This window comes from Podarcis pityusensis (assembly GCF_964106645.2).
Source record: "Podarcis pityusensis genome assembly, chromosome: 4".
Lineage (NCBI taxonomy): Eukaryota > Metazoa > Chordata > Lepidosauria > Squamata > Lacertidae > Podarcis > Podarcis pityusensis.
In genome coordinates, this window is record NC_138027.1 from 18,754,280 (window position 1) to 18,780,599 (window position 26,320).

Consider the following 26,320-nt stretch of genomic DNA (forward strand, 5'->3'; position numbering starts at 1 on the left):
GATAGCATTGTAAAGAAAACCGCATTATATTGCTATGTGGAGCTTTCTCATGGCATCACTGCGAGAAACCCTCTGCCCATACTTCATTTTAATATTTAACGGTAGATCACGGACTATTGCTATTTCTTCTTCTTCTTTTTATGGGTGCAGCAGTATTAAATTACAAAACTAAGTAATTCTTTATGGTGAGAAATAAAAAGGGGTTTAAGAAAAATAGAATGCCATTTCAAGGCAGGAACTGAAATAGGATATGTGTTCCTATACAAGATAACAAGCCAAAGCTGACTTTTGAAAAGATGGTTGCTCTGAACCACTAATCCTTGGGGAGGCAGCTGGCCAATGGGCTGAGGGATCTCTCTGGCTTCCAATGGCTTCCCCCATTCACTTCAGCACAGGGGGGAGAGGCATTTTTGCTTATGTAGAAGGAGAGCATTATCCTCCACTGAAGTGTACAGTAAAGTCTCAATATGTAGGAGGAAGCCAATGTTCCCCCATAGATCAGAGACCAGTGCATGTGTTACTCAAGTCTAGAGCATATTCAGCTACACAACATGCCTTTAGCACTGCCCCCACTGTTGAATCTTTTATTTTTTGGGGGGGGGGAATCAATCATTCATAAATAGGTGGCCTTTGATCAGAAAGCTAGTCAAAGACTCCAACCATGGCAGAATCAGGATCTTCTTTGGGTGCAGTCTTTGGAAGAGGACCATAGCTCAGGGATAGAACACCTGCTTTGCGTGCAAAACATCTGAGGTTCAATGCCTAGGATCCTCAGCTAGGGGTGGGAGACACCCCTTCTTTGAACCCTGAAGTACAAATTTGCATAGACAGCACTCAACTAGTCTGACTTGGCAAAAGTCGGCTACCTATGTTGCTATGTCTGAAGTATCAAGAGTGAAGTTTCCATCTACAGAAGCAGCTGATGAAAGATGTGATAAATACATCTGTGTATTTATCTGAGCTCTGTGCAAGGAGGAAAGCTGCTGGGGGGGGGGGAGTGCTGAGTTGTAAGAAAGCAGTGATTTTCATTGCAACCTGCATTCATCACAATCAGCACTGTTTCCTTTCCACTGCAATTCAACTTCCACAAAGTATTGCACAATTTGTCTCATTGTCCACATAAGTTACTAAAGTTACATAACTCTTTAGGTTTATGCAACTTACATTCATTTCAATGTAAAGGGAACATCAAAACAATGTAAAAAAAACCACCCCAAAACAGACCTGTCATTAACTACATATGATTTGTGGACTGTAAAAAACCCAACAACAATGATATTAACAAATACAAATCGTATTAGTTTTACCTGATTTTTGTTCCCTACCACAAACTGCTACAATCTCCACTCCCTTTTCCATTTCCATTGGAATTCTCCAACATTCCCTCTTTAATATTGTGTAATGTTATGTTTGAATATTAATGTTGTGTTTTTATTTTTGCAACCTTGGGATGAAGGGCAAGTAATAAATTGTAATGATCATACTGGTGGGGGGGGGGGGGAACTTGAGCAAAAAAATGCCACAGGTGGAGGATTAAACTCTCTTTCCACCTGCCTGTCACCTCTCTTCTCCTCTCTCTCCTTGTAAACTGCAACGCCAGGCAGCTACCCTTTCACTCAGAATTGCTGCCTCCTGAGGCTGCCTGTCAGGATTCATTACATGGTGGTTTGTCCCTGAGAGAGCTTCCCCCTTTTGGTTCCAGAAAGAATTGGCGCGGTGCAAGGATTGCCTAAAATAAAGGCAATCCCTGCTTTAACGCTTGATTATCCACACGGACGCATTATAGTTATACTGCACAGTGTCTGGATTTTAAACCCTAAAAGAATTCAGGCTGAGAAAACTTGGATGTAAACCTGACCAGATGTTCCGGATTACACCCTCTGCTGCTCACGTCTATTGGGTTCATAAATTTCAGCTCATCAAGCCGTGAGCTGAAAACTGAAGGCTGTATTTTCCTGCTCCGCAGATGACTGTAACTCATCTTAAATATCAGACTTTTTCCCTTCGGTCTGAAATGCTTTGTGACCTGTTTCAGGTACAGAGAAGTGGAAAAAATACAAATAATATAAATTCAATTACAAGAGAAACTTTTATTATAGGATTGAGGCCTCTCCCTCCCTTCCCTGTATTTGAACACCCACTGCCTGAATGTGACATCCCTGTCAGTGCATTAGTCATTATAATAGCCCTCAGTTCACCCCAAAGGTCATGGTTTCCATTCCTACTATCTTCCATGCTGAAAGAAGTATGGGTTGGTACACCTGGGGGGTGGTTTAGCTCAGTGTTTTCCATATAGAAGGCCCCTAGATACTGAAAGCCACCCATCATGATTTGGAATGGCCTGGGTCTCCCCAAGTGCTTTGCAAGTAGTTTCGGCATTTTCTGAGAGATGACCAGATTTCAAAAAGGCACATCCCCAAATAGCTGATCTGCTGTTACCAGCTCTCTGGATTACCACAACTTCCTCCTACAATGAACCTCACACACCTCACTTCACCAAACTTTCCAATTTTTGAGTGGGAAGGAAAGAAAACAGAAAGGGGCAGGCCAAGCAAGCAACGCCCTCATGTGTGAGTCTGGAAGTGTTATCAGAGCTTGAGTAAAAACACTCAAAGAAAGTATGTGGTTGGGGAGGGGGCACAGCCTAGGGGAAGGGTCTCAAGGGCCAAATGTGGGGTGCATTTGTCCCTCAGGCCTGAGCTTCCCCATCCCTGCACAAAATGAACGAATGCTATCAATGGTTCCATTAAATCCCTGCCCTCAAAAGCTGGGCCAATGGTCCAATCTTGGCAGCTTTTGTATGCTCCCATCTATTTTCGCGCTATATCTAGTCTACTGAGCTCTCTGCTGATAGCCGAGTGCCTTTTCCTGCCACCTGCACCTGATCGGAGATAATAGTTGTCTGTCATACTTGACAGCTTGCCAATATGCAGTAAATTTCGAAATGCTGGAAGCCCTCGGTGATTGACAAGAGCCGCAAAATGCACAAACTGTGCCTGACAGCCCATTCGTCCCGGGGGAGAGACTCTGCGTTCACCATTAGGGGACAGTTGCTTTCCCTGACCATGCCTTGCCCTTCAGTCTCAAGAGTCTTTATGAGGAAGCTACTGCTCAGGTGAACTCTGCTGAGGTTTTCTAGTCTTGGGGGCTTAGGCTGGCACTGAGGAAGGGCAGTACCTCAGTGGTAAATGATCCGCTTTGTTTGTGAAAGGTCCCAGGTTCAGTCCTCAACATCTCCAGATAAGACGGAGAAGAGATCCCAGCCCGAAATCTTGGAGAGCTGTTGCCAGTCAGTGTAGGAAGTTCTGAGCTAGGTTAGTCAATGGTCTGACAGGCAGCTTCATGTGTTGTGAGGTGTAAATATTTGGGAGTGTCTAGGAATTAATGCCGGGACGCGGGTGGCGCTGTGGGCAAAACCTCAGCGCCTAGGACTTGCCGATCGAAAGGTCGGCGGTTCGAATCCCCGCGGCGGGGTGCGCTCCTGTCGCTCGGTCCCAGCGCCTGCCAACCTAGCAGTTCGAAAGCACCCTCGGGTGCAAGTAGATAAATAGGGACCGCTTACTAGCGGGAAGGTAAATGGCGTTCCGTGTGCTGTGCTGGCTCGCCAGATGCGCTTGTCACGCTGGCCACGTGACCCGGAAGTGTCTCCGGACAGCACTGGCTCCCGGCCTATAGAGTGAGATGAGCGCACAACCCTAGAGTCTGTCAAGACTGGCCCGTACGGGCAGGGGTACCTTTACCTTTACCTTTAGGAATTAACGCCAGCAGTTCATAGCAAGTTTTATACTCAATAAAGTTTCCAGTATGTTTATAAGAGCTCCTAATTATTGAATTGTTAGTGTTATAGCGACATTAGAATTTTTAAATTAAATATCATGGTTATTGTGTTCTTGTATGGTCAAGGGACATAGCTGAGTGGAATAGCATTTAGCAGAAGATAATGCACCATATGATCAGTATGGGAGGGGTTAAATTATCTTCACATATCCATGCGAAGAAACAGGTAGCACGGACAGTTCATGCAGATATCCATTCACCTTGTCATGGTCATATGGCCCTGTGGTTGATGGCATTTTGGGGTCTGCTTGTTTCTTTTAATTATACCAAGATTTTGATCCCAATTTTCCCCTCCACCAGAAATGCTCTGTGTTGGCATCTTATGTATACAACAGCTAAAAATGTGCATCGAACAATATCAAAAGCCATATAAATTAAAATAATCAAATAAATAACAAGTCACCCAACTGAAAACAACACAACTCAGAGCCAACCTAACAGATAATAACTTAGGGCACAATACAAACCTTTCCTGTACCACGCTTGTGGGGACTGGAGGTGGCAGAGGTCACCCTCCACCTACCGCAGAGCAGCACTGCCAGTGTGGTGTAGTGGTTAAGAGCGGTAGACTCGTAATCTGGTGAACCGGGTTCGCTTCTCCACTCCTCCACATGCAGCTGCTGGGTGACCTTGGGCCAATCACACTTCTTTGAAGCCTCTCAGCCCCACTCACCTCACAGAGTGTTTGTTGTGGAGGAGGAAGGGAAAGCCGCTTTGAGACTCCTTTGGGTAGTGATAAAGCGGGATATCAAATCCAAACTCTTCTTCATCCAAACTCTTCCACCCGCAGAGTGATGCTAGTGTCACTCCATTGGGACAGAGCTCCCCATTTCATCCCCTTAAAGTGAGTAAGCAGAAGTATTGCCAGTGGCCTTACGGTAGCCCCCCAAAAGCCCCCAAATGGAGCATTCCAGGTAGGGGAGGGCCTCCATTGCCATCGCTGGCATAGGATAGAGCTGTCTCCCTCTCTTCTACTACAGCCAGAATGAGCAATGGGGCAGAAGTTGTGGCACTGGGTTTGCTGCTCTATCATGCCCCACCACTGCCTTGCCTGGGCTGGGATGAAACAGCAGCAGAATTGAAGTCTTTCCATACTTTTAAGTCCTCAAATGCCAGCTGAAATCAAAGAGAATTCTTTGGCCAGTGCATTCCACAGAAGGAATGCTGCAGATGAAAAAGCCTTCTTGCATGTTGCCACCATCTGTAAGCCAGAAGACGGTGGCGTGCCCAGTACATCAGATCAGCTTTAAGGATAAACAGATTCACAATGAAGGAAATAGTCCCTCAAGCAGGTTGGACTTCAGGACTTTTTTTTTAAAAAAAAATATTTTTCTTTATTTTTTACCAACAACCAAAACCCACATAGTGAAACCCCCCCAGGCGGCAGATACATTGAGTATACATAATCAATAATAACATATTCAAATCAACCATATGTACAATTCTATATACATTAACACTCCTCCCTCCACAAGGTTTATTTAACTTTTAACATTTTAATTGCCCCAAATTGTTCAAACTTACCCAAATAATTCATTATTCTCTCAAACCACTCCTCCTCTCTCTCACTGACCTTAAACCCTAGGACAGGGGTGTCAAACTCAAATTCATCGGGGGCCGCATCAGCAGTTTGGTCACCCTCAAAGGGCCGGTTGTATCTGTAGGACTATGTGTCCGCTCAATATAAAAACAAGTGGAGGTTTCCTGAATGCATGTAAAGTGGAGTTTTCCTGTGTAGAACGGCCGGCGGCGCTAGAGGGCAGACGTTCTCTGGCTTGTAGGCTGCCGCGCATGCGCTGAAGAGGCGGCGTTCTTGTGTCAAAAAAAAAAAAGCGAGAATAAAAGGTGAAGGCTGGCGGCTACACGGGCCACATGACGAGGTCTGGCGGGCCGGATTCGGCCCGTGGGCCTTGTGTTTGACACCCGTGCCCTAGGACTTTAAAGGTAATAATGAACAAACCCTGACTTCCACTTTGCAATGGATCATTTATTGGAAGTCGATGAAACTATATTTATTTATTTAGTTATTTTTAAAAGATTTTTTTTTAAAAAAAATGGTCATCAGTCAATGCAGTACAATAAAGCGGCTGCATGGTTTTCAGGAACAGCTCTTGAACCTTAAATGGTCCAAATGAGATGTATAAATAAGAATAAATATTATTATTATTTAATGAATGCCTGCGTAACTGTAAAGGTAAAGGTAAAGGGACTCCTGACCATTAGGTCCAGTCATGGCCGACTCTGGGGTTGCAGCGCTCATCTCGCTTTATTGGCCAAGGGAGCCGGCGTAAAGCTTTCGGGTCATGTGGCCAGCATGACTAAGCCGCTTCTGGAGAAACCAGAGCAGGACACGGAAACGACGTTTACCTTCCCGCTGGAGCAGTACCTATTTATCTACTTGCACTTTGATGTGCTTTCGAACTGCTAGGTGGGCAGGAGCAGGGACTGAGCAACGGGAGCTCACTCCGTCGCGGGGCTTTGAACCGCCAACCTTCTGATCGGCAAGTCCTAGGCTCTGTGGTTTAACCCACAGTGCCACCCGCGTCCCTCAGTTACCTGCATAACTGTAGCCAGGTCTAATACAAATGGGGATGCAAAGAAGTACTGGACGTCACGGACTGTGCACGACCAGATTAGAAGTCACATTTGCTTTGTACAAAAACTGTGTGTTCTAAAATATACCTCACCCACAACTCAGAGTCACCCCCTCCCTCTCTTTTGTTTCGCCTATTAGGATACTCCAAAGCTGTTCCAGGAATCCCTACTTCATATGCTGCTGTCTTAAGGCTCAAGTCTGCCAGCTCATCATACTCCTCATCGGCCATTAACTCGAAGAGCAGGCAACGATCAAGCAGCCCTGCTTTGGGAAGCATCTCTTCGCCAAGCTGGCAAGGGGCACCACAACATTATCACTCGCCGACAAACCTCTATCACTTTGCAGAGGCCTTCAAGCATGATGGTATGATTGATCTCTCCCCCCCCCCTTGTGGGTCCTTTTTGGCATTATTTGACTGTGGGATTGTGCAGTTGTGCTCACCTGATGTCCCAGCAACCAAGTTCCTGCTGTTAACCTGGAAGGAGAGGTGAAGGGATGAGAAGGTAGGCGTGGTGCAAACACGCTGGTATGAACTCCAGATTGCCTCTGCCAATTCTGGCCAACTTCCCTTGTGCGCCTCCTCTGTTCTTCCTGGTAACCAGCAACAACTCAGCTGCTGGGAGGTCAGGTGAGCCCCACTGCCCTCACCAAACCACCCACAACCTTAGCGAGAAAGCATAGCTCTAGGGTTCTATTTTAGGTCTGTTATTTATTTTATTGGGATTGTTTCTGAATCTGCCACTAGATTTAAATAAACAACACGCAGCCAAAAAATAGATAAAATAAAAGCTTTTTCTGTAAATCTGTAATCTTGAAACAGACGCTTTTGACATATTTCCAAAGGTTCTTTCCTTACTGAAGTCAAAGTAAGGTAACTGTGGAAAACCCAACATGAAATGAAATTGCATTACAACCTAACCTGCTCTATATTACTTATGTCAATATCTTTGAAAGTCAATACAGAATGGGTTAGGAAACTGTTATATTTCTCCTTTGCACCGATATTTTTCAGACTGACTCCAGAACACTGGTTCAGTAGTTTGCAACTATGAGCTTCTATTTATCAAACTAATTTTATCATCAATCAAACGTGTTTTATAGAAGTCTTCTATAATGAGCACCTTCATATTTTTTTCCAGTGTAAAAATCCTTAAGATGATAAATATCATCCAATACATATTATTTAGGGTGACTTCTCTCTCTCTTGCTTTCTTTAGGGATGCAGCTTAATCATATCATCACATTATTTATATCAATAGTCCTCAAAGCATTCATATGCTATGAAGAAAAAGATAAGGTCAAATTAAAATCCAAGCAAGGGAAAATCAGAAAGAACTGCCCTCTGTTCGAGTCCAGCACAGTGAATTTGAATGTGATTTTTAAAATATTTTGCAGCCTCTATTTTTATTATTTCATTTGTGTGAACATTTAAAATTCATTAATGCATTATTTCAAAATGCACTTCAATGTCTGTGGTTGGAAATGAAGTGGTCATTCCATGGACAATGGCCGGGACAAAAATAGAAGCAATTTGCCTTAGCAAATAAGATTGGTACTGTAGATACTGTGCAAACAATTTCTTCTCCTCTCCCACAAGGTTATTGTGGTCAAGAACTTACTATGAGACAACAATTTAATGCCCTGGGAGCTGGTGTAAAGCAAGCTGATACAAGTTAAATTAGTATAAAGTTGCACCAGATCCAAATCCAGATCAGCAGTGGGGCTACTGGTACCTCTCTGCCTAAGCCTGGTAGAGGGGAAAGAAGCCTTTAATATACTGTTCTAGTCCTGGTTGCCAGATCACATAACTGAGCTGAATGGGCTTGGGATCCAACCTATTCCGTCTCTGGCCCCATCCCTGTCATGGCCCCAGAATACCCCTTTTGTTGGGAACTTACTTCAGTTTTGCTTTAGCTGGCTGAGCTTCAGAGAGCCAGCGCATCTTGGGCTGAGCTGGGGTTGGGGACTTAAAGCCAGCTGGGGAATCAGCCAGCTGAGCAGGTGATCCATTGCGTACTAAGGTGCTGATGACAGCAGATCTTGCCAAAGGATTGCTCACCAAAGCTCATTTGGTTTTGATGCCTGTAAAACCATTTTTGTTTAAGCAAGTCTACCCAGACATGCAATTTTATCATGTATATTTGTTTTTAGACTAGTGATTTTCTCTATATTTGATAATTTTATTATGTCCACTTGCTTTTGATGTCAGTTGATTTTATCAGTACTAATTTGGAAACATTTTATATTATTTTTGGTAACCTGCTTAGATTTTTTTTTTAAATGAAGCATTATGTAAAAAAGGTACCAGTATGACAGCAAGCTAATAAACTACAGCATACTCTTGTTTGCTTGAGAACTTGGAGAAAAAATAGCTTTGATTAGTCATCTAGAAAGGTATTACAGATGGTCAGAATACCTCACAGGTCATAGGTACTGGTGGATGAACAACTCTCTGCTCAATCTGAAATCAGTAATGTGCAGAATCTCATTTTATATTTTGATCTGTAGAAGGACATTTCAGGTAAATGAAGTTAGATTTTTTGAAAATCCAATTTCTCCTGCCCCATGTAAATACAAGAACAACATATAAACACAGTAACTTGTTCAGTGGAACATTCTTATATGCACCACACAGTAAAACAAGCAATACATTTATTTATGCATTGTCAATTCAAGTGTCCTCTCCACAGAGTTTTTTGTGTTGTGGGTGGAATAAAAGTAAGTTTGATTTTTATACATTTGAGCATTAGGAACTAGGCATTTAATATCCCCAACTAGGAAGCTGCGGCCTTCAGAGATACTCTATTAAGTGGTTTAACTGTTGTTGTTTTAAGCAAACATGTTCCCACATAACCTTATCAGACTGACAGGGAAACTGTGGCCCTTCAGATGTTGCTAACTCCAACTTTCATCAGTCCTAGGTAAAGGTAAAGGGACCCCTGACCATTAGGTCCAGTCATGACCGACTCTGGGGTTGCAGCGCTCATCTCGCTTTATTGGCCGAGGGAGCCGGCGTACAGCTTCTGGGTCATGTGGTCAGCATGACTAAGCCACTTCTGGCGAACCAGAGCAGCGCACGGAAACGCCGTTTACCTTCCTGCTGGAGCGGTACCTATTTATCTACTTGCACTTTGATGTGCTTTGAACTGCTAGGTTGGCAGGAACAGGGACGGAGCAACGGGAGCTCACCCCGTCGTGGGGATTTGAACCACCAACCTTCTGATCGGCAAGTCCTAGGCTCTGTGGTTTAACCCACAGTGCCACCCGCGTCCCTTTCATCAGCCCTAGCCTTAGCTAATGAACCACAGGTTTCTTGTTACTGCCATAAAGCTATGGGGGGGGACATGTCTGCTTACAACAGAAACAGCTATACCACTTCAATGAGGAGAGCCATGGCATTATGTACATCTGTAACCCAGACTAGTCAAAACGAGTACATCAGGCTCTTCAATTTGAAGCAGCTGGAGAATTTTGTCTGTTTGTTTACAATTTTCACATCCTGCCTCCCTAAAAAAAACAATGTTCAAATTGACTAGCAACATTCATACAACAAAAAAGGGGGGGAAACCACTATAAAAACAGGTGGCAGATTAAATACAAACACCAGGTAATATAATAACAAATATCACAAAGCTCTCAGAGTAAATATACCATAAAAGGCAATTGCAGCAGTTAAATATCTCTAGGTTCATGAACAAAATGAGTTTTAGAGAGCTTCCTCGTAGAGCTGAGCCCAATATTGTCCATGGAATGACAACATAGCATCCTTACAAGTAGTACACTGTGGGCAGGAATAGTGGTTGCAGGATCTGCTGGTGGGAATAAGGTAGACAGTGGTGGACTGCCCAGTAGGCCTCTTTCCATATATCCTATACAGTGGTACCTCGGTACCACTGTACTCCATATCTCTATAGTTCATTCTTGGCAGAGTTTGAGTTCCAACAAATATCAGGGTAGTTATTATTATTTATTACTATTTACAGTGGTACCTCGGGTTAATTCGTTCCGGAGGTCCATTCTTAACCTGAAACTGTTCTTAACCTGAAGCACCACTTTAGCTAATGGGGCCTCCTGCTGCCACTGCGCCGCCAAAGTACGATTTCTGTTCTCATCCTGAAGCAAAGTTCTTAACCTGAAGCACTATTTCTGGGTTAGCGGAGTCTGTAACCTGAAGCGTATGTAACCTGAGGTACCAATGTATTAGGTTTGTATATCTCACTGGTTGTCTCCCAGGACAATGATCTCTCTCTCTCCCTTTTGAATGTTTGGTAATCTGCTGGAGGAAAGCATCATCCAGAGTTTCCAGTCTGGCTTGGAGATCTATATCAGACACCCATGTGTCTTTTAAGACACTACAATATTTTTTTAAAGTTGCTTTCTGTACACATTACACTGAGAATTTCAGAGCTGATTAAGAGATCAGACTGTCTCTTTCCCCAGTAATGAAGGTTAATTGAAAGACCCTGAGGAGGAATCACCTGACGTATAGACAGAGCAACAGTAAATTGAAGGCAAATATCCAAAGAATGAGTACCAAAGTGAAAATGATGTGCCAAACAACAGAGAGCACCTGATTTCTATGAGCCGTCTTAGCACTTATCTTTTCTTTCTTTCTTTTTTACTACATGAAAAGAGCATGTGCTTCTTTCTAATGAATGAACCTTGCTTTTGTCTATATCAGAATTATTCTGAGAAATGCTGTAGGACACTCCTGATGAGACTCCAACTCCCATCAGCCCCAGCCAGCATGAACAATAAAAAAATAAGCCTTGTGAGATCAGGCCAGTAGCCCATCCATTCCAGGATCTTGTTCTCGCAGTGGCCAACCAGATGCGTGTGGGAAATTTGCAAGGAGAACCTGAGCACAAGAGCATACTCCCGGCGCTTCTAGCAACTATTATTAGAAGCACTATTGTCTCAGACTGTGAAGACAACGCAGAGCCATCAGGCCTAGTGGCCACTGACAGCCTTTCCAATGAGTTTGTCAAATCCTCTTTTTAAAGCCATCCAATTTGGTGGCCATTGCTGCCTCCTATGGGAGCAAGTTCTATACTTCAGCTATGGTATGTGCTGTGTGAAATTGTTCTTTCCAGAATCTTCTGACATGCGGTTTCATTGGATGTCAAACATAGGCAAACCTGGCCCTCCAGCTGTTTTGGGACTACAACTCCCATCATCCCTAGCTAACAGGACCAGTGGCCAGGGATGATGGGAATTGTAGTCTCAAAACGTCTGGAGCACCAAGTTTGCCAGTGCCTGGTCTATAAGATGCCCCCATGTATTGAGCTTTTGGGGGGGAGAATTGACCAGAGTTGTTGGGGTTTTTTGAGGGGTAATGCCCATAGTTGTTGAGCAATTTTTTGGGGGGGTGGGAATGCTGAACCGAATATCACTCACCCAGCTGGCAAACGCAAACAATCGCAAGCAACACAAGGCAAATTGCGGAAGCGGAAGCCAATCCAAAGCAGCCCTTGCCGCATCAGCTAATAACCCGCCCATTTGACAAAGCAGCAGCCAATCCAAAGCAGCCCTTGCAGCAGACGCCATTCACCCACCCAATCGCTAGATCCTGCTTGTGGATGCAACCAATCGCCCATCCCCCCTCTGCACTACTCATGTATAAGATGATCCCCCTCCCCATTTTTTACTTTATTTTGGAGTAAAAAACCCTCATCTAATACATGGGAAAGTATGGTAAATATGAGGTTTTCAATTCATTCAGAATGTCAGCAGTTTTCACAAGGCAGGATGTGTGAGAGTGAAGGAAGCTTTTGTGGGTACTTTCCACAAGTACCCTCTGCAAAAAGGAAAACCAATAAGCACAGAGGTATATTTAAAATCGACAGAGTCCTGGGAGACACGCTGTTGTGACAATAGCAAGTACTGACGTTACCGAGTTTCAGACATTGGTTTTTATTATTATTATTATAAAAAAAAATACTGACAGGTGTTTCTAAAAGTCCTGATGAAGAACAGGAGGGGAGGGTTTCTGCCCTTGGGAAATTACAGTCGTAAGTGATGGCATATGCCTGTCTATATCTATTTCTCAACAGATCTGTCTTTGTTAAGGGATGTCTTTGATTTATTATGTATCAACATCCTTGCCATGACTCTTTATAACCTATTAATATCCCTTCCCATTTTACATTCTTGCTCACATATTGGCGTGAAAGACAGAGAATAAAAGTCGATAAGCAGGCAGCTTGGAGAATTTTGGAGCGGGGCTAGAGATTTAATTTCTCTGCCCCAGCATCTACTTATTTAATGAGTTGTAATTCTGGTTTTGCCTTTTTAAAAAATTAATTCTAGTTTCCCACAGGCTACTGTGAAAACAGGATGGGCTATTGGTCTGATCCATCAGGCAGTTCCTACATTCTTATATTCTTAATATAGGTTGGCATTGGGGCCAAAAGATGGCAGCTGATTCCTCTGCTTAAAAAAACCTCTTGGATAATTTCCAACCAGTCACCATCAGTCAGTGTTTGAGGAACAGCATCATCAAGCCTCTCAGTGCTTGAGGGTATAAACCTGTGGTCCTAAATGTGACCTGTAGGCACAATGTTGCCCATCAACCTCCCCTTTTGTGCACAAAAGCCTTCTGCATCCCCCTATTTCTTATTTTTCATGAGTTATTCTGTGGTAGTGGTGGGGTTAGCTGGTTTATCTGGCCCAGCTTTCTGCTTCTTTGTTCTGTGGAAGCATTTTCCCTCCAACTCTAATGGGAGCCTGTGAGATACTGGCACCATCTCCTCCAGATGTTTGTGTTGTGAACCGCCCTGAGATCTACAGATATATCTGTAGGGAAGTATACAAATTTAATAAATAAATGATTACAACTCCCATCAGCCCCAGCCAGGACAATGATCAAGAGGGGCCAATCCTTCTCAGCCTTGAGACAAACATGTGGTGTGGTGGAGAAGAAATTAAATTTATCAGAAGAGTATTTTTTGCCCTTTTAAAACAAATAATCATTTTGAGTTTCCTCCTGAACTGTAAAAGAATGCCCATCATCTCCTGGAAAATATTCGGCAAAATGGCCTCCCAAATTTCTCTTCTGTGAATTTTTGGGCACAAATGTTGATCTAGTTTTAATATCTTTCAACTTTATTTGACTATTGTTGAAGGAAGGAAATGGCTTCATGCCTACGCTTCCCAGTTCAGTCACTGAACATTGAGCTGAAAATTTGGAAAAGAGAATTTTCTGAATTAAAAACTGTGGAAGAACTCTACCACTCTCCCTGCCTCAAGAATACTGAGTACCCCTCTAGTTTTGCCACCCATAAATATTGTGGAGCAGCTATTTTGACTCAGCCCTAAAAAGTAATAAAGAAATCTCTCAGAATGAGTGTTAGAACACTTTCACTGAGGATGATCTGCACCAGTGATAAATGAATTCCCCTCAACTAAACTCAGAATTGAGTCAGCAACTATGGGCACTGTAGAAAATCACTTTAGGAAGGGGGAGGTGAAACTATTTTCAATAGAAACTCACAATTTTTTATACTGATTTGCTTCCTTTTAGGACCTATACACATTCCCACACTACCAATTTAGAATTGTAGCATGGGGTGAGAAATAGTCACTTGTTCAAAAGGAATTATAATTATAATTACAGTTACTACTACTACTAAAACTGCCAGAGTCATGCTTTAAAAGTCACATTAACATGCTTCTTTCCTGAGACCATGACTGGCTTTTCCAACTTAGAGACTCCCGAGCAAACTGATTGCTCAGAGAAAAAAGTATTGTTCTTAAATTACATTCCCGTTTTTTAAAAAGAAGAAAAACACATTAAAGTAAATTTCAGCAATCAACCATCACTTAATCAAGAGGAAGGGATTAGAGTGTTCCACTTCAAAGAATGAGCAAGCTTTCAGCACCTTAGTCAGTCTGAGAAATGCAGATGGCGGAACCATGGAACAAAATTAGCACAGAAATTCGAGACGACCTTGCTTTACATTATAAAACAAGAGGAAGAATTTTGGGGCAAGGGGACTCTCCCCAGAGTACATCCTGACTTTATGAGCTGGAGGTAGAATAATTCCATGTACATTAATTTGACATTTTGATGACATCACTCATCCTGAGTGGAGTCCATAGGACGGCTGGATGGTGCTTTGTATGCAGGGCAACACCTGCAGCCAAGCTGGTGCCAAACTTATTGTTCTGCTTTCCTTTGGACCACATAAGGAAGGCTGAGAGCAGGGTTTTGTCATCTGGGCAGCCCAGGACCTCAATACACACTGCCCAGGCTTATGTCTTGGGGAGGTCAGTTCAGTGCTGCTAATGCAGTGGTTTGACATCACTCCATTGTCTGTTGAGAAAGATGGAGGCCAACAACAATGTGTGTGTGCTCTCTCCAATGTATATGTTTAGTAGTAGTAGTAGTAGTAGCAGCAGCAGCAGCAGCAGTATTTCCACTGTCAAGAGCAAAATGTTTTAACAATCAATCTCTATTCATGGAGAACTCTGGGAATTGTAGCTACTGACGCGAATTTTCCGCGGCACTTTAGCAGAAATGCTCAGAGTTCCAGGTTCTTCAGTGCAGTATATTTATTGTGAGCTTTATATACAAATATATAAGGCTATAATACATGAGCAGTTCATACAGTCAAACAGAGTACCTGGCTGCACCTTAAGGCAAATAGGAAGACCTCTAACACACACTCTCTGACCACACTCCTCTACACCACCACCTTTACTGCTGGACAGGTTTCCCTTTTAAACCGATGACAGCCAATCAACTGTCAGCACATTACTGCCGAGTCTTTTTGACTCAGCACTTCCATAGAAAGGATTGCAGGCTGATTGCATCAGCCAGTTGGAACAGCTAGCAAACTCAAGCCTGCAGACTTACTATCTCATACAGCATTCTGTGAATCCTAACAGCTACATGATAGGGTTCTCTCTTAACAACTCTCACCACCCTTAACAAACTACAGTTCCCAGGGTTCTTTGAGGAAAACCCATGATGGTTTAAAGTGGTATCATGGCAATTTAAAAGTATGGTGGGAATGTGGCCAAACTATGCGACAGGTTTGTTCTTAACCTGCAGCAGTAAGAAAACCAGTGAATCTCATGACACTTTAAAAACAAATGCATTTGCAATGGAAAAAGCCTGTTTGTTCCTAATGCTTTCAAGCATGCACGTGTTGCTGTTTTTTTGTTTTACTTTAAGTTTTAATTAAAATAATTGTAGAATACAGTAAACTTGATTCTAGACAGTCAGTAATAAGGTGCATGGTTCTGGACATAAACTTCAGGCTAATGTCTTATTCATGCTTAACTGAGAATGCAGCACTGATTTTGATGGGATTTGTTCCTGAGGAGGCTCATAACTAGAACCTCCACCTTTTAATAATAGCAAGCTGTATCTTTCACATGAATGGATATTCAGGGTTGTTACCTATTTTGTCTGTGGTGCTGTTTTCAGATGTTGTAAGCCACGCTGCTCGTTTGAAGATGGGTGGAGTAGAAAAACAATGGAAAATAAATATCTGCAGATGTCTTCCTATGAGTCTCCTGTAGATAGATTGCTGATATTCATATCTGTAATTTCCTAGCTACCCCCTTCATGCTCCTATGAGGTCCCAAATTGACAAGGATTGATCTGAATCATTATATCTGCTGAGAAGCAGAAGAGCCCAATCATGCAAACACTTATGCACAAGGGTATTTTGGTGCATAAGTGAAAATCTTCCAAATTAGCAGATGAAAATCGTTGGCTTGTTTAAGAGCATCCATGTCACGGGAATTAGACACCAAAAGTTACGAAGCAAATTATTTGATCGTTATAGAGCAATGATTATGCAAAGTGCTGTAAAAAAGCTTTACCTTGTCCCTGGATAGTTAATGTTGCCATTTCCACCTTCCTCCTGAGTCTGAGTAGCTGTGTGACAAGGTAGAAATTCAAATGGTGAGGCATTTCCCCACGTGGAGGTTCATCAGCGAGCAAATGCAGGCCTAATGTCAGCATGTGGCACCTTTGGGCAGCTGACAGAGCCCTTCTGCACTCATGCTTCCCTGTCTGTTCCTAATGCAGTGAGTCATCTTCCACGGTGTCTCATATAGCATTGCACTGAGGCATTGTGGGAAGTTTAGAATAGCAGATCATAGCTACGCACCACTGCCACCAAGTAAAACCACAGTAAGGAGCAATGCTGACCCCATTTCTAGGGAACCATAAGAAGCTGCCTCAGACTGAGTCAGACAATTGGTCCCTCTACCTCAATGTGGTCTACACTGACCGACCGCCACTCTGTGGGTTTGCAGACTGGTGACATCCCTAGCCCTGCCTGGAGATGCTGGGGATAGAACTGGAGAACATCTGTATGAAAAGCAGATGCCTTATCACCATAGGCTAGATCAGCGTTTCTGAAACTTGGGTCTCCAGCTGTTTTTGGACTACAACTCCCATCATCCCTAGCTAGCAGGACCAGTGGTCAGGGGCGATGGGAGCTGTAGTCCAGAAACAGCTGGAGACCCAAGTTTGGGAAACCCTGAGCTAGGTGCTCACGTCCTAATCACATTTGCTTACCCTTTCCTGCTGGGTCCAATTTACACAGGAGAGGGCATGATCAGTGATCTTCTGTGTTTTCATTTTTGCCATGCTTGGAGAGGGCAGATGAGCTAGTAGCAACACCAGGGAGGGGAGCCAGAGGGTCCAGAGGTTCATAGTGGGAGCCCTGGCAGGATGTGGGCCTCAGCAAATGTCCCACAATGCCAACACCTGGTGTCAGCCTTCTGTCCCCTCTGACGAAGAAAAAGGAAGCATATTCCATCACCTATTATGCATGTGTTCCTTTGAAAGAGAGATAATTACTACTATTGTTATTGGGGTAGGAGAGCTATGGAGTTGAGCAAGAGGCAAAATAAAGATGCTGTGACTGGCCAACAACCCTGCTGCCCAGAGACCTTACAGACCAAGCAGGTTGAGGTGTCCTCAAGGGTAGTAGTATTGGAGAACCTCAATACCAGTCCTGCCCTGCTGATATTTTTGCATGTTGAAACATCTCACAGTACAGTACAGAAGGAGACTAAGCTGATGGTTGTTGTGTTTTCCTAGACATCTGGCAGCCCTAGATAAAGCAATCTTCAAACGCTCCTCAACAAAACCTGATGCCAAAATGAGTTTGTTAGTCTTCGGAGAACCATGCGCAAGTCTCTCTTGTTTTCTCCCCTCCATTGAACAACTCCCCTGTGAGGAATGATTGCAGGTTTGGGCCTTTTTAGTTTAGAGAAAAGAAGTTCATGAAATTATTCATGGCATGGAGAAAGTGGATGGTGAATAGTTTTTCTCCATCTCACCTAACACTAGAACTCATGGATAACCAATGAATCTGAATGTTGGAAGACTCAGGATACAGAAAATAAAGTTTTTCATGAAATGGGTAGCTACATTATGGAACTTACAGTGACAGCCACCAACTGGGGTGGCTTTAAAAGGGGTTAGACAGATTTATAGAGAAGAAAGCTACCAGTGACCTGGCCCATCGCTCCATATTTACTTCTTAACGTTGAATATGAAGAAGATGATTTAAGCAACTTCTGTATTTCACCCAGTCACAGTTACACTCGCAGTTATGGGCGAGGTTGTTTTCCTCCGATTAATTTGTGCATCTTGTTGACTTTTAGCAGTTCCACTCTTGAGAAATAGTAAACATATTTTAAAGAGGATTAGGCACATTCATGGAGGGCAAGTCTATCAAAGGCTGTGCTCTACCTCCAGAGCCAGAGGCATTCATTCCTCTGAATACCAGTTGCTTGACATCACAGGAGTACTGTTGTGCTCATGGCCAGCTTCCCACAGGCATTTGGTTTGGCCATTGTGAGGATGGGATGCTGGACTAGACGGGACAGTGGTGTGACTCAGCAGGATCTTCTTGTATTTGGACTGTTTGGCAGCCTTTTCACATGTGCAAGCAATCACTGGGATAGCTCAGCTGGTAAAGCATAAGACTTTTAATCTCAGGGTCATGTATTGCGAAAGAACGATGTCAATCAACATTTGATGATCTCCTTCTACCGGTCCACAATAGAAAGTGTCCTTTTATACTGCATCACGGTGTGGTACGCTGGTTTGACATCATATGATAGGAAGTGCCTACAGAGGGTGGTGAATACAGCATAAGATATTATGGGCTGTCCCGTGAATCCACTGGATGACATTGCAGAAGAATGTTGCCCTCAGGCAGAAGATATAGAAGCATGATTAGTTGCACCAACAGGGTAAAGAACAGCTTCTGTCGGTGGGCTGTTAGGCTGCTGAATGAAAAGATAAAAACAGGGCAACTGACTTTCCGGGTTTGATGGGTATGAGTCAGTAAACAAGGGGAATTAAGACCAAGAGAGCTGAGTGGGTGGTGCTTGTGTAATCTCACTGTATACAAGTTGTACAAGTGACAATAAAGTATTTCAACTGAGCCCCACACTGGGCAAAAGTGCATTGCAGGGGGTTGGACTGGAGGACCCTTGTGGTCCCTTCCAAATCTATGATTCTACATTTCTACTTGCTGAGCCAGTAATTGAGGAAGGAACATGCATGTATGAACCATGTCTGAAATAACTCAAGCATGCCCCCCCCCCCAAAAAAAAACCCTTACTGTGCAAGGCTAATACAAAGCTTTCACTCTGACCTCTGGAAAAAAAATGTCCTTTCTCTCCTCACAGAGAGTGTCGATTATGGGCCGGTGTTTATACAAGAGCCTGACAATGTAATTTTCCCCATGGATTCAGATGAGAAGAAAGTATCCCTCACCTGTCAAGCACGAGGGAACCCAGCGCCAACCTACAGGTAAAAAGCAAAATGCTTGCCAGATTCATTCTCCCTGGGTTGGTTACTTATTTGATCCAGAAGTATTTCTGAAATATATATGTGGCTTTGTGCCCTTGTTATGTACTCTTAAACTGTTTTTTTATTAAAAATTTTAAAAAAGCAGGTAATTTTGACCATCGATTTTCTCCGTCGTGTCTAATTGTTTCACAAAAAGGTTATGTTAATTACACAGATATGTAATGTGATCCAGAGGCCTGACTGGCCTCAGCAAGAAACTGGGCATTTAATGTCACTGTTCCCCATGCTGTGGAACGCTCTTCCAGCAGAGATCCAGAAGACATCCTTTCTGTTGACCTTCAGGAGCCTCTTGAATACTTTTTAAAGCTGGTGATTTATACAGATTTTAATGGTGTTTTCTGCTTTATTGTTGCACGCCACCATGATATTTTATGATTTTGGCAGTGCAGAAATCCTTTTATCCATATAATAAATAAATAGCCTTCTTCAGGTTTTCAGATAACATGCTAAGTTAGCAGATGAGAGGGGGCAGCACTCTAGTTCCAAACACCCCCCTTTGCCATTTCCATCACCTTCCATTTCATGGAGGTTGACTATCTGAAGTGAGGAGCTTCCTGGAATCAGAATCACCAGAACCACAGAGTTGGAAGTAACCCAAGGGTCATCTAGTCCAACCCCCTTGCAAAGCAGGAACCTCTTGCCCAACGTGGGACTCGATACCAATGACCCTGAGATGCAGAGTCTTCATGCTCTATCAATGGAGCTACCAGAATATTAGGATTCTCTGTCTCTTTTGGTCCATATTGATTAGTTTTCAAATTAGGATAGAACCATGAAGATAGGTGAACAAAAGCAAAGATTTCATTTTTAGAGTTCTAAAATGCACAGGGAACATCCATGTGTACATCACGCTTCAGAAGGTCACTGTGAGTTGGAAGGCAGCCAGATTGGTAACAGGGGATGGTGATTTCCCCCCTTGAGTGTTAGCACACTTTCAGATAGCAACACCTGAAAAGCGTTGTTCTTACAATTACACTGTGTTTACATCTTCTACGTTGCCTTGAAATGGACCCCTCTCAGACCACTTTCTCTGCTTTCCTCCCAAGATGGCTCCGGAATGGAACGGAGATAGACACCGAAAGTGATTACCGGTACAGCGTGATAGAAGGGAGCATTATCATCAATAACCCCAGCGAAACAAAAGATTCTGGGCAGTATCAGTGCTTTACCACCAACATGTTTGGCAGCATATTGAGCAGAGAAGCTACACTTCAGTTTGCATGTGAGTAGCCATACACTATTCATCTCTTTACCATATTTTTTTATCATCCAGATTCGAATAATGATATTATACCACTTCCTGAATAATGAAGGATTTGCACTGGGAAGTGTTGGAAGGATTGTAGCATCTGGTCTGCCTGCCGTCAGCCATATCTTGCATCTCCTAAGTAATTGGCTTCCCATGGTCTCAGACAGGGCCCAGTTTATAATTTAGCTGGATTATGTAGGATGCTGCAAACAGCTTTCATATAATGACTACCCCATACAGCCACCCAAACAAGTACTGTGGTTTGTTACAGGTTTCTTATACTTGGTGGTTTTCCATAGTTCTGTTGCTATTGGTGAAGAAACGCTTCATGTATCAAAGAAGAACTATATAATGAAATACCACTTCATGTTATGGCAGTGGCATGGAGAAGCCTGTATCAAGGCCAGAAAGGCCATACCTCAGTGGTAGAGCATCTGCTTTGCTGGCAGAAAGTCCCAGATTCAGTCTTCAGTATCCCCAGGTAGGACCAGAAGAGACCATGGTTTGAAATCCTGGAGAGTCATTGCCAGCCAACGTAGTCAATACTGAGCTATATTGACCAATGGTCTTACTTAGTATAACACAGCTTCTTCTGTTCATATCAGACGTAAGACCTGCTGAAATATTGGGGTTCTGAAATGCCCAGGGAGCTTCCACAAGCAAAGGAAACCACCCACTTCAGAAGGTCACCCTCCATGAGTTGGAAGGCAACTAGACTGGCAAGAACAAGTGGTTTCCATGCTGCTCCCTTGAGATAATTTTCACAGCCTGAAAGTATAACTTTTTCCTTTCTTCACTCCCCCCACCAACCAAGGGCATAGAGACATTCTGGAAATCATCCCTCTTGAGGTTCTGAGTGGAACAAGCAGGTTCAGTTAGAATTTACACCTTTGGGACTTAGGTGGTCAAATAATGAGCACAGTTTCCCAGTGTCTTACTGTCCACTGTTAGTTCCCCATGCCTGGGAGTGGAACAATGCAAAGCTGCCATATGGTAACTTAGCAGGGATCTACTATCCCAGCGAAGGCCCAGGAGAGTCCTCACAGATAGCTCCTCCTCTTTGCTGTTCATCTGCTCAGTCCCAATGCACACCTGGTTCTTTTCCGGCGGCTTCTCCATTTCCCCAACGAGGCAATGGTTAAGAGGTGAAGTCCTCTGCTGGTTCTGAACTGCTTGCTGGGCCTGAAACCACCTTCAGTCTTGTGGGGCTGTAGGTGAAAGCAGGGAACATGGAGTCAAAGCAGGGGTCCAGGCGTGGGGTCTTTGGTGGGACAAACAAAATTATTTGGGCTGGATAATTCAGCTGCTTGATTGTCTCCCTCCTCTGATGGCACCACGAAGCAGGGAGGAAACAAGAAAGTTCTTGCTTATGACGTTATTCAGCTGACACGGTGAAAGACAAGAAATCCAGTCATTCCTCAATGATGGCGTTGCTCTCACTGAGCTTCTCCCCCTTCCTTTCTAGCAACAACACCTGCCTCTACGGCGTTCGTCCATGAACAATTGTCTCTGTGCCCTTGGTTCTTGCACCCTTAACGAACTCCTTGTTTTGGGAGAAGGGGGGTCGGTTATGCTGCTCAGTAACATGTCAGCTAGCTGCTCTGCCTCCCTTCCTCCTTCTAACACCTCCTAACTCTGCTGCCTTCTTCTTGTGATCCTCTGGAAGGTACAGGAGAAGGGGGTGTGCCTCACCACTCCTCTTCCTCTTCAGTCCAGTCCCTGACACAGAGTTATGGTGTTGGAGGTCCATACAGAATCCCACTTCTATTTCTTGGTTCAGGTCTCCACTCCCTGAATTATGCTCTGGCTAGATTCTGACACTCAGACAATGGCCTTGTGCTTTCTTCCTCTCTTGACCAGTCATGTTGCGATTCATATATCCCAGCATTTGCCATCTTCCTCTTGAAACAGAAGGCATGGGGAGGAACTTTTTTTCAGAGCTCTGCAGTCCTCGAAAATAACAAATACTCTCACAAGATACGGTAATTTGTAATGATGTGTAGCGATCCCCTCTGTAAAATTGTCACTGTGCCATATGAGCTTATTGCCCTGCTGATAAGGTCTTTGAATTGATAATGTGACATCTCTGGCTTCCCTCACATCCTGCTGAGTTTAGAACTTGAAAACTGCTAGCAATTTATCAAAAGTTTAGAGTCTCACAACTGTGCATCAAACATGAACTGAATGGGGAGGGAGGCAGGATCCCAGGTTTTCCCATGCTGTTCCTACCTTCAAAGTCTCTATGTAGTAACTCTACTAAATTGACAGAGTGTGTCTAAATATAGAGCACAGCACTTTCCAAAGCATTTAGATGATTAAGGCTGCAAGTCTAGATACTATAAACAAAATAAAAAAAATCCTTCCAGTAGCACCTTTAAGACCAACTAAGTTAGTTCTTGGTATGAGCTTTCGTGTGCAAGCACACTTCTTCAGATACCGTACACCTTTACCTGAGACCATGCTGCATTGGGAAAGAACCTTAGTTCAGGGGTAGAACAGCTGCTTTGCATGCAGAAAGGTTCCAAGTTCAGCACCTGGAATCTCCAGGAAGATCTGGAAAATGCTCCTGTCTAAAACCCTGGAGAATTAGAGGGACCAATAGTCTGACTTGGTTCAAGGCAGCTTCCTTTGAACTCAGTGGCAATATCAAACTCTTGCACTAATGCAAGGATTAGCACAGCTGCAATGGGATTTTCTCCCCCCGCTTCACCCTATGTGTGCTCTTTACTGTCCTCAAGATCTGCTTTGGAGCATTGGGAGGAAAGCCTGAAACAGATTTAGGAGGTACACAGGGGAATTTTCCATTGCACAAGGATAACTTCTTGCACTTACAGAACATTAATCTTTGATTATGTGGCATATAACCCATTGCGTTTAACTCTTAATAGGCATATGCAGGATTGCATTGTTAGAATCTGCACATTCATCTAGGCTGCCCCGTCCTCCTCCATAGGAGCATAAGGGTTGGGATGATTTTATTCAGGACTCTGCAGGGAAGTGCAGTTAGACAGGCATGGTGCTCTGAATCTGTCCCACAAGCAAAAGTCTATTGTGTCTGCAGAACAGGAATGTTGGATAATAGCAATATTTCTAAAAATGCCCCACCTTGGATTTAGGGGATCAGAATTGCTTTGCCATCATTACAGATCAGCACTGGTGTTCAGGGAAGGATGAGCCACAGTTCCGGTGCTAGAGCATCTGCTTTGCATGCAAAAGTTCCCAGGTTCGATCCCAGGCCCCTCCAGGTAGGGCTGGGAGAGGCTCTCATTTGAAACCCTGTAGAGTTGCTGCAATATCAGTATTGTAGACAATATCAAGTTAGATGGACCACTGGCATTTTCCTATGTTCCTGTGAACCAGCTGGCTTTTCTAGAATTTGCAAAGACTGCTACAATAGCAGCAGATGTGTCTGGTTTGAGTGTTGCTTTTCAAGACTCCTTTGTCATTCTCAGAAAGCTGCATCAAAATCTGAGGATAATCTGCATTGTGAAAGTAAGGTAAAGGTAAAGGGACCCCTGACCATTAGGTCCAGTCGTGGCCGACTCTGGGGTTGTGGTGCTCATCTTGCTTTACTGGCCGAGGGAGCCGGCGTACAGCATGACTAAGCCACTTCTGACAAACCAGGGAAACGCACGAAAACACCGTTTACCTTCCCACCGGAGTGGTACCTATTTATCTACTTGCACTCTGACGTGCTTTCAAACTGCTAGGTTGGCAGGAGCGGGGACCGAGCAACGGGAGCTCACCCTGTCGCAGGGATTTGAACCGCTGACCTTCTGATTGGCAAGTCCTAGGCTCTGTGGTTTAACCTACAGCGCTGCCCACGTCCCATTGTGAAAGTACTCCCCCCCCAAAAAAAATTTCTTACTGTATGCATTTGTTTGCTAGGAGTTGCGCCTCTGCTTACTTGCTAACCCACTGCCTCCCCACCCATTAACCCCATAGATCTTCCCCTTCCCACCCAGTGGAATGACTAAGCCTGCTTCTCAGAACTGGGTCCTGGTGCACAATGCCCTTTTGAGCTGGAAAAAAAAATCCAGATCATTTTGCTGTAACTGGTTGGTGGGTTGAATCAATTCTGGTTCTCCCATCACACTGGCATTTTAAGTGAACATATGCTGCTGTGCTGCATACATTCCTGCCTTTTGCACAAGAAGAGCTCTTTCACATTGCCTACATAGGTATTACTGCTTTGCATGTGTGTGTTTTTCAGCCAGTCAATCTCTGTGTCCAGTTTGACCACAGAACAGGCTGAAATAAGATGCATTCGTCCCACCGGTCGCCTTTTCACACCAGCATTTGATCAGCTTATATATGTTGGGATATGAACTTATTAAAAAACCTGTAAACCTATGCAGCTTTCCTTGGCGATACATTCCATTAAATTTGCTCTTATTTCTGAATCTAGATGCACAATATCTGGCTCAGGTTTGGTATGAACATTTCCTCGCAAAGGGCCGTGAAGGCAAAGTGTAAGCTTGTTGGCCCGGTTTCAGGTCCAGTTTAGGTCTGCTGCTACTACTAGGTGCATTGCTCCAGCTCCTGCTCCCGCTGATATTGTGGACTTTTAGATTGTATTTACTTCACTTTCAGCCAACCGTGTATTAAAACACTTGCCAGGTAACCCTAGGCAACAAGGAATTGCATGAAGGGGAGTGAGTAGAATGATGGCGGAGGGACAGGCGGGCCCTTTCCTTACTCTGCACCCAGCATGGAAACCAAGTGGATTCCCACAGAAGGAGAGTATGCCCTTCCTCCTCACCCAGCAACGAAAGCCAGCTTCCTCGTTCTCCTCTGCCAGCACTGAAGAGGCTGGTAACGTTTGTGGGTTTATTTTACAAGGTTGCTTAACCACATACTTAGCACTTTCACAGAAAGCAACAGGACACAGTAGGTGTTGTCCTTTTTCTGCAAACCCCGCATTGTGCTATAACCCTAAGGCATGTTTGAGCATCACCATATAAAGTTTCCTGGGTTGTTGTTTTTCCTGGCAGGCTTTGTGTAATAAAAAAAATTTGCCAGCGTTTTAGTGCGAAATTCTCTTTATCCACACAATATTTTGCAAAGCTTTTCCCCCGGATATATTGCATTTTTTGTTTGTTGTTTTCACAAACACATGAAATTTTATGCACACTTCACCCTCCTATATGCCATTTTGTAAACATTACTTGGCAGGAGAACTTCACTGCAAAATTCAGGGGAATGTGAATTTTGCAGGATGGCTTTGTTTTAGTCTGCATATTGTTTTGGGAAGTACAAACTAAAGAACACTTGTTATCTGATAGGAATGAATTGCAGGGATTGGGTATGCAGAACTAATTTACACTGGTGTAAATTAAGCCAGAATAAAGTTACACCATATCTAGTGCCTGCTCAGCAGCATGGCTGCTGCTGTTCTGCCTAACTCTGGCAGAGTGGAGGGAAAACCCTTCTAAACAGTGTTGTATAATGGGTTCACAGGTCATGGGACCATGCTGAACAGGCTTAGGATCCAGCCTAGGCCATCCCTCTCTGGCTCTTTCCCCATCTTTGGGGTGACTTACACTGGCCTCATGGGATGCAGGTGGCACTGTGGGTTAAACCACAGAGCCTAGGGCTTGCCAATCAGAAGGTCGGTGGTTTGAATCCCTGTGATGGGGTGAGCTCCCGTTGCTCAGTCCCTGCTCCTGCCAGCCTAGCAGTTTGAAAGCACCTCAAAGTGCAAGTAAATAAATAGGTACCACTCCGACGGGAAGGTAAACGGCGTTTCCGTGCGCTGCTCTGGTTCGCCAGAAGCGGCTTAGTC

At 43.9% G+C, this 26,320-nt stretch overlaps 1 protein-coding gene across 4 annotated transcripts in view; it reads left to right on the plus strand.

The window, feature by feature from the left end:
* Window positions 1–26,320, plus strand: part of CNTN5 (contactin 5) — a 674,545-nt gene that overhangs the window by 418,429 nt on the left and 229,796 nt on the right. For 3 of the 4 annotated variants that reach the window (XM_081001824.1, XM_081001823.1, XM_081001825.1), the window contains exons 4-6: window positions 6,572–6,796; window positions 19,103–19,226; window positions 20,333–20,508. In XM_081001824.1, the coding sequence (XP_080857950.1) occupies window positions 6,572–6,796; window positions 19,103–19,226; window positions 20,333–20,508 (525 nt within the window). The remainder of the gene's footprint in view (window positions 1–6,571; window positions 6,797–19,102; window positions 19,227–20,332; window positions 20,509–26,320) is intronic. The other variant, XM_081001826.1, reaches the window with a different exon arrangement.